Source organism: Periophthalmus magnuspinnatus, chromosome 1, assembly GCF_009829125.3.
Source record: "Periophthalmus magnuspinnatus isolate fPerMag1 chromosome 1, fPerMag1.2.pri, whole genome shotgun sequence".
NCBI lineage: Eukaryota > Metazoa > Chordata > Actinopteri > Gobiiformes > Gobiidae > Periophthalmus > Periophthalmus magnuspinnatus.
Window position 1 is genome coordinate 34,746,110 of NC_047126.1, and position 13,035 is coordinate 34,759,144.

At 37.8% G+C, this 13,035-nt stretch overlaps 1 protein-coding gene across 1 annotated transcript in view; it reads right to left on the minus strand.

The window, feature by feature from the left end:
* The window catches only part of pkn1a (protein kinase N1a), a 74,015-nt gene extending 63,639 nt beyond the window's left edge, over window positions 1-10,376 (minus strand). The window contains exon 1 of the mRNA XM_055224508.1: window positions 9,562-10,376. Coding sequence (XP_055080483.1) covers window positions 9,562-9,582 — 21 coding nt within the window. The 5' untranslated portion in view covers window positions 9,583-10,376. The remainder of the gene's footprint in view (window positions 1-9,561) is intronic.
* Window positions 10,377-13,035: the final 2,659 nt, after the last annotated feature.

Here is a 13,035-nt window from a genome sequence, read left to right on the forward strand (position 1 = left end):
GAGCAGCTAGGTGGGCAGGTAGATTCCTCTCAGTGTAAGCTTTCAGTAGAGCCTCATTGATGTCTGGATTTACTCATAAAATGAGTGTAAAAACAAATTTTTATAGATATTGTCCTCAAATTTGAAATGTGAGTGGTCAACAATATTTTTAGTTGAAATATAGTGTATTTTTGTCCCTAGCTACCTACTGCAGCTTTCTGCGCCTTCATTTTAACAAAAAAAAAAAATACCCCAAACTTGTGTATTTACTACTGAGGGTTCAATAATGGTGATCATTTTAATTTGGAGAGGTCAGAACAAAGGCAATTTCACCAAAATGACCTGGAATTCTAAGGGGTTAATTCATGTTATAATGGTGTTCCCTCCTCAAAAACAAACTAATAATAAAGTGTTACTCAAACGTGTGAATGAAACAAAACACAGCTCCAGGTCCGACTACATCACCAAACCTCAAAATGCTCTGTTCCACCTTGTGATTTCATGGAGTGGTAGTTTTCAAGTTAACAGCTCCTTTTACCTTTAGTTCAGTAGAGATTGGAAATTTCAGGGATGAAATGATCAAAATGATTTTACTGAATGTGTACAGAGGTTAAAAACACAGTGGAGCACTTCCTGTATTACAACATGATGACATCACAAGGTGGAACAGTGTTTTCAGTTTGAGAGACGAATTCAGCCTAAATATTCAGGGTTTGTGTTAAACATGTGTGAATGAAACAAAACAACTCCAGGTCTGTTTTAGGGATGGGGCGATATTAAATTTTAGACTCGTGAATAACGATATTATCGCGATAATTATTTATCTGTATATTATTACCCTATATTATTAACCTGTTAACGTTGCTATGGCCCGGGCCTACTTTACAACTTTACAGCAATGTATATATACTTCTGCGTTACAGACAATCTACACATCAAATGAAAGCTACGGTGCTCGTCTTTCTGGATATGCAAACCATTTTCACCTCCAATCACCACAGTGCTGACAGGAAAGACATTTTTACAGAAAAGTCACAAAGTGTGAATCTGGACTTCACTTACCATTGAGCGCTCTGGTTCTGTCAAACATCAACATATTCATACAAAGTTGGTCTTATTTGTTCCGTAAAGGTCCAGAGAATATAATCCAGTCAAATTATGTCCACAAAATAAGATCCTCCATGTCCAATCTGCTGCAGGAAAGTACTCCAAATATGAAATCTGCTCCGTCACTTCTTTGCCTTTTTGTCGATTTCAGGCATAATAAACTTCTGACAGCACCAACTTTGTTCCCTAGTGCTAAACACACGCGTTAGCTTGTGATTGACACCAGTGTTGGCCAATAAGGTGGGGGTTGTGGGTTACAGAGCCTGCAGACAGCGAATCAGTGCTACAGATGACTGAAAGTTTACTCCCCACTCTTCCCCTTGTAGAATCAACCAATTACATTACACACATTTAGTGACATTTTCCCCTTACAGCCAATGAGCAGCGGGACAGGATGATGTATCAAGTGCCATGGTTTTCCGTAAACAGACGTACCCGGAAGAAAATGTGTACTCTTCAATGCCATGCTGTCGAAATGGATCAGTCCTTGTCGCGCCGGAAGTGACGCAAGTGCACGTCGACGAACACTTAGATCGACGCAATTAAGGCATTTTGGTGAATTGGGAAACGAGTGGATGCAGAAATCTGTGCATAACGGTGCATTTTATGCACTGTTGTTTTGCGTTTTAAACATGACGAAACGGACAAAACAAAGGGGGTATGTGATCGAGGACAATGTGGATGTTTGTACAAGTTATACTAGAGGCATCTCGGACCTGGAGCGGTTCATGGCAAAGAGTCAAGATCCCACAGTGGACTCAGGAGTAAAGGACCTTATTTTCTGATGGATTGGATGCTGTTCCCGATTGGTAAGTGTGGTTTATTCTGCTATTGACTTTATTGTAGGTAAAATATACTGTGTATAATCGTTAGCATTGCTTCTGTGCACATAGTGTGCATTCGGACCATGCGCTCTGGCACATTTGTGTTCAGCTGTATGAATTAGGCTTAATTTGTCTATTGTTTAAAAGGTGTTGTTTTATTCTGCAGTTTGCATTATTGTAGGTAAAAATATAAGATGTACACACATTAGCATCTCATCTATGCGCACGGGTGAGGTGTGCACTGGCACGTTCCTGTGGAGCTTTACGGATCAGACTTTGTTATTGTTGATATCTGGCAGAATATAGTTCAGACAGAGATAAGCACAGAAGCTACAAGTGTCATTGCTATGACAGAGTGGGCAAACACCAGAACTAACATCTAAACGTTGTATTGGAACTGGAAACATGAGGCAGTGTGGTGCCGTAAAGGCAATTATAATCGTGCACGATGATCGCAATTATTAAAAAATGCCACAAACGATTAATTACGGACCTTTTTTATCGCGATTAACGATATTATCATATATCTTCCCATCCCTAGTCTGTTTGTGATGTTGAAACTACATTTGAAGAGAGATCAGAGAAATGAGTTATATGGGCCCTTTAAAAAAAACAAAAAAAACCCACATTTTATATGAAAATTATTCACTTATTTTTTTCCACAAAACTCTTAAACTGAATTTATATATACATATGTATATATATATAATTCAAAATGAGGCCTGAATATAAACCTAAATATTTACACAACCTCAGCCTGTCACTATAATCACTATATCAACTTACCAAAACATTCTATGTATGAAACTAATTATATTTTTTGGGGGGGGGTCAATATTTATCATGTGGACTTTTTCTTTGCACTAATGGGATCTTTGGTAATATTTTCTCTATATGATCAAATTTGAGCCATAATCATGACAGGCCTACCACTGCACTGCCAGTCAAAAGTTTGGACACACATCTCATTCAATGTTTTTTTTTTTTTCTTTTACTTCTTTCCACATTGTAAATACAGAAGAAATATGAAGTAAAATATATGGAATTATGTAGTAAAGAAAAACATTTAATAACTATTCATATATATATATATATATATATATATATATATATATTTGTTTTTTTTTTATTCCAATCCTCAAATCTCTGCCCTTTACTTTGTCGAGAAAGAGTTATTTCATTTGTTTTCTTTACTACATAACTCCATACATTTGGTCCCTCCTGTATGTGTATAATAGATATTAGTAAAAATGAAGGAAAAACACACTGAATGAGATAGCGTGCCCAGAGGTTTTGCTGTAGTGTCCATGTTCTGGCCGCACATGCCCATTACATCACATTGTTGTGTTAAAGTCTGTCCCAGAGACTTAGGTCCAAAGCCTCCCGTTCATGGCGATTATTGTGGGCTCTAAGCAGCCACGGGGTGAAGCCAGCTGCGTGCATAGCTGTGCCGTTAAGTCATGGCGGCGGCTGTATGGGAAGGGCTCTGGCATGCGTTCCCCTGAGGTTCTGTCTTTGTGTGTCAGTTGTTATCTATGGACCCTGTAATGTCCGTGTTTGGAACTGTCTGCGGCAAAGGACATTTTGTTAGGGCACTGATGAATGAGCTGTATGCAGCGGTGGAAGAAGCACTCAATGTTTTTACTAGGGATGGGACGATAACCCCGTTTATCACAATAAACGATATTGTTTGAAAATAATCATTCGAGGGACATTGTATATAATTGATATAATTGCCAACAATGATGCATTTATACCTCCAGAATGTGTGTGTGTGGTAGGGATTGTAAATCTTGACCCGGGTTCCCAAATTTCTGTCGATGGCCCTGCTTATCCATAATGTTCTCCCCTAGGTAGTAGTTATTTTCACTGCTAATAAAGTACAATTAAAACTGCAAGCAGTGATAAAGGCCCTCACCACCCCTTGCGACCGCGGAGAACATTTATGACATTGTCATACTTGCATGGTTGAAAATAGAGGTATGTCTTTACTGACTTTTTTTGTTCAGTATGTCATGTGGAATATATGTACCAAACTTTTTTTTTTTCATCCTAGTTAACCAAAACCCATGTAATTCTATGACAAATGTTGGATGTTGCTATGGCAACATAATAGCAAATAGAGGTATGTTCTCACTGACTTTTTTTTCAGTATGGCAATACGGATGTACATGTCAAATTTCAAATGTTTGTGACAAAGTCATTTTTTTGGGTCCCATTCAAAATTTCAAGGGGGCCTGTAGAGCAATGTTTTGTATCAGGTATGTACATAGTATATCAATGCGTTCAACAAAATGTATGTTAATGCCGGGCAATGGAACACTGCATGTTTGTGTCACACACAATTGAGCACTTGAAAAAAAACTGCATTTTTGTTTACATGTTGGCACACCCACATTTTATGACTTGTTTCAAGTTTTCAATTATGTAATGTTAAAGAAAAATCAACTTAGATATTTTTAATAGATCTCGGTTGCTTTTTGTGATTTTTTCCGCCGGTCTCGTGACCGCTAGTGACTGAATGCAGTTTCTTACCATGTTATTTGGGTAAGAAACTGCATTCAGCATCATCACAGCACTCACGAGCTGAGCACTGGTTTTGTCACGCGCACGATACTGACCTTTAAACTGAGTAGGTCAGAGTTCACCTTAACTTATCTAAACTTCACGTGTAATTAAGATATTTTTAAGATATTTTCATTTTAAATCTATATAAATGCAAGGGTGATTTTTTTTTTTAAATCAACGCGACCTGGTGCCCGCGGTCCCTGTGTTGGTGACCCCTGGTGTAAAGTATATATGTAGTCTACAACAAAGTCCAGTACTCTGAATCCCATGTATTTCAATGACACATTTATTGTGTTGCCATGGTAACATAGTTGCAGATAGAGGTATGTACTCATTGGGTTTTTTGTTCAATGGCCGACTTCCTGCAGGGTTTAGGGTGGGGTCATAATATAATTTTTTACTTTTGTTGACATGTTCTATGATTGTACCAAATGTCATTCGTCTACAATGAAAAAGGTCTCTCATTGCCATAATGTATTTTTATTTTTGAGGTGGCACTACTGAGTCATTTTGAAATGTTTTTTTTTTTTTCTCATGAAAGTAATACATTTTTCGCCAATCTTGAATTTGAAAACGAAATGTGAGGAGGGCGCTAGAGAGTCATTTTGGGAGATAGAGCCAGGATTGGCATATCATTGTTTTCAGCTCACAAATCTGCATAAACGCTGTATATTTTGTAAATATTTTTTTGAAATGTTCCAAAAATTGGGATTTTGTTGAAAGTTCACCATGACAACACACGCAGTCATATTCAAAATATAATTGATAATTTTTAATTGCACATGGGTTTAGTAGATTTTGGCCAAATTTGAAATGTTTGTGATGAAAATTGTGCGAGGAGATATCCTAAATGCAAGATTGTGTGCTTTGACATTCCCGGGTTTGATCCAATATGGCCAACTTGCTGTACATTTTAGGGTGAGGCCATAATATTATTCTTGTCACGTACTTTTTCCTCGGGGCACTTCAGTGACAATCAGAGCTCATCCGAGTTTTAATTATTGATACCACTTACTGCGATGTCAGAGCGTGTTTACTATTTGATTTTTGCCATTTTCTAGGCTCTGGACGCGGTTTTAATGAGCCCCTCCCCGGGACGTTGTCCCAGGCTCGGGCCTAATTATATAAAAGTTGTTTAAACATGGAACTTATAACATTAAAATTATAATTATTCATATCCATAACATAACCATCAGCAACTTTAATCGTTATCATGATATAATCATTAATTGCAATTATTTTGGCCGTGATAATCATGACACTAAATTTCAATATCGTCCAACGCCTAGTTGTTGAGTAAAAGTACAGATAGAGGTCAAAAGTTACTCAAGTGAACTAAGTACCACATGAACAAGTCTACTTAAGTAAAAATATTTAAACATGTACTTTAAGATTAAAAAGTAAAAGTGTTTCACACAAGTGTTCAATTGTTTAAAGTGTAAATGTAGTGATATTGATTCAAAATGAGATATTTTTTGATCACATTAACAATACAAATACATTTTTTTCTTCTGAATTCTGTGTATTTATTTTTTGTCTTGCTCAAAGTCGAAGCTTAAACTCAAAAACTTGAGTCAGGATGTTTCCACGAACATGGTAAAAATAACACCTCAAATCATGTGAAAATTACTTTTTACTTTTCAGTCCTGTTCAAAAATGGAGTGGAGTAGAAAGTACAGATACTGCTCTAAAATGTACTCATATAAAAGTAGAAGGAGACTGAAACGGCATTTATTTCATTTAAACACAAACAGAAAACCAAAAATTATCTGAAAGCATTTTGGAACGGTTACTTATTTAAAGTAACAACAGAACAGCTTTGAAAAATACAAGTGTAATATTGTGAGACATTTTGGGTCAAATGGATCTCATCGAGGCTAGCAGTTATAGGGGCCAATTTGGAGCCACGTTCCACATTTGGAATTCCAACCGCGAGTATCATAACAACCAAAGAGCCAATCTGGAGTGGAGCTGTTAAAGATGATGCCACTTCCTTCTCACACCCTGCCAAATCATTGGTGCGGGCTTAGCAACACTGTCAATCAAACCTGTTGCTAATGCTAGTGGGAGCGACCTCGGGGAAAGAAGGAGACTGATTTGTCTGTTATTAATGTTTGTATCTTGATTTACAGACACAACAGTGAAATAAAAAAACAGGATCATGTAGAGTGGGTTAATACAAACATTTAAGACCAAAATGATGAGTCTGACAGCAGCAGTTACAGAGAGAGGGGCCAGAGTCAATGGAGCCGAAAGCGCACGCATGCTCACTTCATATTTAGAACATAAGAGCTAGGGTGTTAGCCATGTACATTAATATATAAAGTCCATGCTTAAAATACTACATCATGGCAAGTACAGCCTGGTGTGCGTATGTATAAAATCCATCTGCAAAACTAAACCAAAGTCAAGAAACACACAGATCTTGTAGTTCGTTTAGTCAGTGTTTGAAGTGTACATTTCTTGTGTAAATGTCTTAACTGGACTAGTCCCTCTCAAAACCTTGTCTGACATTTTGAACCAAGCAGAAACCAACAGCTTCGGTCAAAAGCCAGATCTCGAGCTCCTGTCCCTCCCTCCCTCCCTCCTCCGAGACCTCGTCTTTACTGAGCTCAGGCCTCTCGAGAATTGAACCAAAAAACTACATCATAGTGTGTCCGCATTTTTTCCAGGTTTCAAAGGGACAGTGCAGTGTCAACAGATGAGTGTTTCAGTGACATCCAGCCAGGGGTTAAAGTGAAGAGTAAAATGTAACAGCTAATACTAAAGAATGTTTTTGTTATGGCTAATATTTTTTTTAAGTTGGCTATTAGAACTTTAATTAAACTGCAGATCAGTCTGGGGGACCAGGTCTATAGCATAGACCTGGTGATTTTAAAATATGTATACATGTATATGTAACTTCTGCTGTTAGACTCATTTTGGTTTTAAATGTTCATATTAACCCGCTCTACATGATCCTTGGATTTTTATTTCACTATTGTGTCTGTAAATCAATATATGATCATTAATAACAGACAAATCAGTTGCCTGCTAGAGTTAGCAACAGGTTGGACTGACAGCATTGCTAAGCGCCCGGTTCCTGCCTAACTTTAGAATTAAAATCCATAAATATATGCTTACAAAAGTCGCAATAAAATGGAAGAAAACGTGACCAGCTCATTTAAAAGCATTTACCCCTGAATTAGACATCTAAGTAGTGCAGAGCCTCTAGTTAAGACATGAAACAGTTGTACAGTACAGTATGTAATATGCAAGCCTGTCAACAGGGACCCTTGGGCCCCTAAGAACCCACCCCCCTTCCCTCCCCCGATAGTATGTATTCAGTTTTCCCCATGTCAGTTTTAAGAGCAGATGCTAAAGCTAGGATTAGCTCTGTTTGGGTGGCAAACTAATCTCAGAGACAGGAAATTTGAAAGGTGTCTGATAGCACGCTGCATTCAAAAGGACTTAATTAAAAGCTGGTTTTGGTTTGTTTTTTAAGACAGGCACACACTTCAGCTCAGAGCTCCCTGGAAATGAAAAGATGAAGATGGAGGGTGAAATATCTGAAGCAACTGCTCAACACTGACGTCACAATTTGAGTACTGGGAAAAGTTTTGAAGCTGAACTTCTGAAACTAATACAACAAAAGCAAAAGAGTTACCTAAAATCCTCTGAGTAGTAAATGGTCAGTCACATTTTTATGTAGACACTCAAAACACTTTACATCAAGGAAACACTCACCCATTCACACCCATTCATACACAAGCATACGCAGACACCGGGGGTGAAGCGGGTTAAGTGTCTTGCCGAGGAACGCAACAACAACATTCATCTGTGGGAGCTGGAATTGCACCGCCAATCTGTGGTTCAGTGAATCTGACCACTCATCCAATGATGTTCATGTCGAGAGGATCGGGATTCGATCCGCTAACCTTCGGATAAGCTTGGCCAACCCTCTACCAGCTGAGCCCCTGTCGCCCTTGAGCACCTAGATATTTGGAGACAAAAGCTACCTCCTAATGAAATGTTAACATGAAATCTCAATATTACCCAAAATTGAAAATAACAAAAACCTAGGAATCACCCGTTTGGCACATGGGCGTAGTGTTCAGTGACAAATGCCTCTATTTAGCCTCCATATGCCAGAAACTAAAAACACAACGATGACGATTTAAGGCTTCACTACAAACAAGGCAGTCTGGCCCATAGTGGAGGACACAAGAGGAGAGTAAACCAGACCCAGGGGCCTTTACATTATTCATAAAAATATCCATTTCTAACTTGGACTCTCACAAGGTCCCGGGACTCTGGCTGAACAGTATTTTTTATCATAGTAAACTACATAAGCAGTGATGGGAAGTAACTGAAAATATACCAACAATACAAAATAGGCCTGTCTCGAGAACATATTTTTGAAGCACGGCATATCGCTACAGAGAAATATCAAAAATATCATAAAAGCTCAAATCTTATCACATTACAACAAAAATAAAACCCCAAATCTCCCAACTTTTATGGTGAGAGGCCTATGACAGAGTACAATTTTTTTTGTTATGTTATTCAAAATGTGTAATTATCTTTTTGTTTTGCTATGGCTCATATCTGGAAGACTGAGGGATTACGCAGACATTTTGAGTAACTGTATCCAGGTATAGTTACTCTTTCACTTTTCTAAAAAAGTAAGAATAATAAAAAAAAGTAAGAAAAGTAAAAAAAAAAAGTAAGAAAAGTAAGAATAATACAAAACACTGCTCTTATGATGACTTCTCGGGTGATTTTAACTTCTCTAAGAAATGCAGAACAAACAGTGAAATGAAGATAAAGCTGTTTTTAAATCCTATACTGCGTTTTTAGCCTATAATTTAGGTGCAACGCAATGTAAAAGTATTCCAAGTACTCGGAATGCAGTACTCTGACTGGCCCATGTATCAGAGGACATTAAAATGCAGGTGTTACTCTGTAACTACTTACATTTACAAAATATTATTCCCATCACTGCAAGCTATTGGGGCCACCCTGGAAGCAGTCTGAGATAAAACCCAGACGTGAACCCAATGGAAATGAGCCCAGTCAATGCAGGACAACTTCACCAACTTACTTGTATGGAGTCGTTAGCCATGGCTGTCCCAGGTGTCCCAAGGGTCTCCAAGGCTCCACAGAAGAAAAACCCAGGCAAGTGTACGCCTCTCCTCAGTCTGATCTTTTCTGTAAATATCCCAATTAAAATCCAGATTCAGTTACTCCTTCAATTCAGTTCGATTCAATTCAAACTTTTACCAAGATCCCAGGCACAAAGACGCACGCAGCCAAGAGGCAATCCACATTGTTGTGTTACCTGGAAAGAAAAAAAGACCAATCTGCTTTTTTTTCCTTTATGTTTTAACCAGAACACAGTGAAGCGAATAACCCAGCATTCACATTAAAGTCACGTTAAACAGGCGAGAATCATTTGCATCATAGCATCCGACGCCTTCCCGTGAGGCTCAGAGCATTGTTCGGCCATTCAACAGCTAGCAAACACCCAGACAGACGAACAAACGCGGTTCATCTGGCTCAAACATACTCAAAATATGGCGAGCAAAATAACAAAAATACAGCCTGTGTGTCCTCTCTTCTTCGTGTTTTTTTACATCCGTGTAACTTGAACACGCCTTGTCTGTTGTCCGTATCACATGCCACAAAAAGCCAACTGTCAGTCTGCCCCAGGAGCTTTGTTCACCGCTCAAACAAAAAAAAAAAGAGTCCGGGAAACGGGAAGTAAAGTGTCCAAAAAATAACAACCAAACACGGTCCCGGGACCAAAACTCTTCTTCTCGTGTTAAAACAGATGTGGAATGGTTCAACGTTCGGTGTGGACCAAACTGTGGCTAAGTGGAGCCGCAGCCGGAGCACACGCAGCACTTGTACACAGCCTCGAGGCGCGTACTCGGCCTGTGATTGGTCCGGAGCTGCGCGAGGAGGACGCGTCAGGATATGTCATGTGACTTGACACGAAGTACAACCGTGCTGTCAATAAAATCCACCAACTGTTGAATACGCACGAGCAACGTCTGGACACGCCCTTTCGTTCCATATGTGTTGTTTTTTGTTTTGTTTTTTTACTACTTCTACCTTTTATATACACACAGGAGACATCAAATATATAAAAGTAAGATATATGGAATTTAGAATTTACGAAAAAAGCTAAATAACTCTAAATTTTTTTATTCAAATCTTCAAAGCAGCCACCCTTTACTTTGTAGAATTGAACAAAAATTGAACAAAAAAATCGACTAAAATATTTAGTAGAACTTTCATATATTTTGATATCTTCTGTGTGTATATAAAATGTTGTAAAAAGGAATTAAAAAAAATAAATAAATAAATTTAAAAAGCGTTGAATGAGAGGGTCCAAACATGTTGTGTATGTCAACTCAGACATGCACACATTCTCTGAGCAATTATATAGAACTTTTGGTATTGAAAAATGAAAATGCCGATCCAGCCAAAATACACAGCCAAGTACATCATTCCACACAAATGGTCAAAGGAGCTAGGCCCTGGGTCTAGGGTCCACTCAGTTGAGCAATGTTTGGATAAACCAGCAGGGACAGAACTTCTTCTTTTGGGGTCACTGTGGGTAGCTTGGGTCTCTGATTTCTCATTTTAGCCTTTACCACATGGAGTATTGGCTGGAACAGAGACTGCATATGCTCCATTTAGGGGTGGAGAAAATAAAGGTGAAAGCCTGGGGTCTAGGAGTGTCTTTAAAACTGAAATCACATACATCCCACCAGAACCCCCACCCTGCACAGATACCTTGGCCTCAGCGTAGAAGCTTGGGTGGACAAGGTCAGATCTGGTGGGATCTCTGTGTACTGAAAGGTTTGGACCCATACATTAGGTTTATAGATACAGTTTATATTAACATCTTCATTCCCAATAGTTCAAATTACAGATGTGTAAGACTTTGACTAGACGTAAACTTAGAGACGAACAGAATTGCAGTGGTAGAAGGAGCAGAGTTTGTACTCAATTACAATTTTGGCTAGTAGATACTTACTGAATAGTACCATTATTGTGCATCTTATCACCCCCCTGTCATACTAAATCTTCTCTGCCCCTCACCCCTCCCTCACCTTATTCACCTCTGCTCACTGTCAAAGTCTTATCACCCCGGTCCCCACTGTCTCTCTTCAACATTAACTTTTTCCCCCTCACCTGAAGAACAAATTGTAATAACTTACATAGTGATTCCGTTTATTTTTCTTGAACAGTGGTCACTAGAGTTTTTCATTTTTTTGTGAAAATAAGGTGCAACAATGCAACAATATTGTAGCTCCTCCTCCACTGCAAAACAGACAACGTAAAAACATAGTTGAACTACTACTATGACAAAAGTACCATGGACTGACAGACTTTTATTAGACATAGGAAAGTAAGGGGAAAGTTTTGGGTGCGAGAGTTGCAGATCGGAGGTCTGTTAGGGAGAGATATTATTATATTGTTATATTATTATATTATCATGATATAATTCTACTTAAAATAGTAGAGATTCTTGTAACAACTGTCAGTGCTGCTTGTAACTCCACTAAAGCTGCATTTCAGCAGATTTGTAATTTTTTTTTTTTTTCAATTAATAATATAGGTATACAACATTTGTGGCATAACAGAACAGTTCCACAATTAAAAGTCAGAAAAGACAGATTATTATGAAGGAATACAGAACGAGAGAGGAAAAAAAAGAAAAAAAACAATAATAGGGGTTGTTCATAAGATTCCTCACATTTCATAAAGAACTTTGTCTTTTTTTCTCATCTATAAGTTTTATGGAAAACAAATATGCTATAAAACTTAAAAATGTAATAGAAGATTTGTAATTATCGCTTAAAAAAAAATGAAACATGGACGCATAACACATAAACAAGCATGGTTATACAATATAATGTAAACCCATATTCAAATGTGCCAAACAAATTGTCTTTGCTAAAAAGTAAAGATAAATGATGAATAAATACATTTTCTCCAATATTTGTGCCTCTATGAGTGGATTCAAATGAAGCAATTTACCAAATAATTATCCCAACAATACAATTAGACTTCAGTTTAACCAAACCTACATGCTGGTTAAATGGTTAAAGTGCCACAGTTGATGAGGCTTTGTACAATGCAAAGAAAGAGTAGTATGTTTTAAACTCATCTGTCAGTGATTTTATTTTAGCATTCAAATAAACTTTAAATTATTTTACGTTTAATTAGATCATGCTGAAATTTGAATAAACAATTCAAACCTTATCTTTATAATTATTTAAAATATTCCTCACTTTAAATTTAGGATATTTTAAATATAGATACATTTTTCATATGCAAACCTATTTACCCATTGAGGTGAAAACGAACAACTTGTCCATGCAAGTTGAAATAGATTTTTGAATAGATTTTAGTTTTGACTGAAGTGGATTTGAGATGGGTCTTTGGCCTGTTGTGTCTGGGTGGGTGTGGCCTGAGTGCAGTGGCTCTCTGGGTGCATCTCTCTCCAGCTCTGAACTGGAAGGTCATATGACCTGGACTGTCTCTGCTTCTGCTGTTGTCT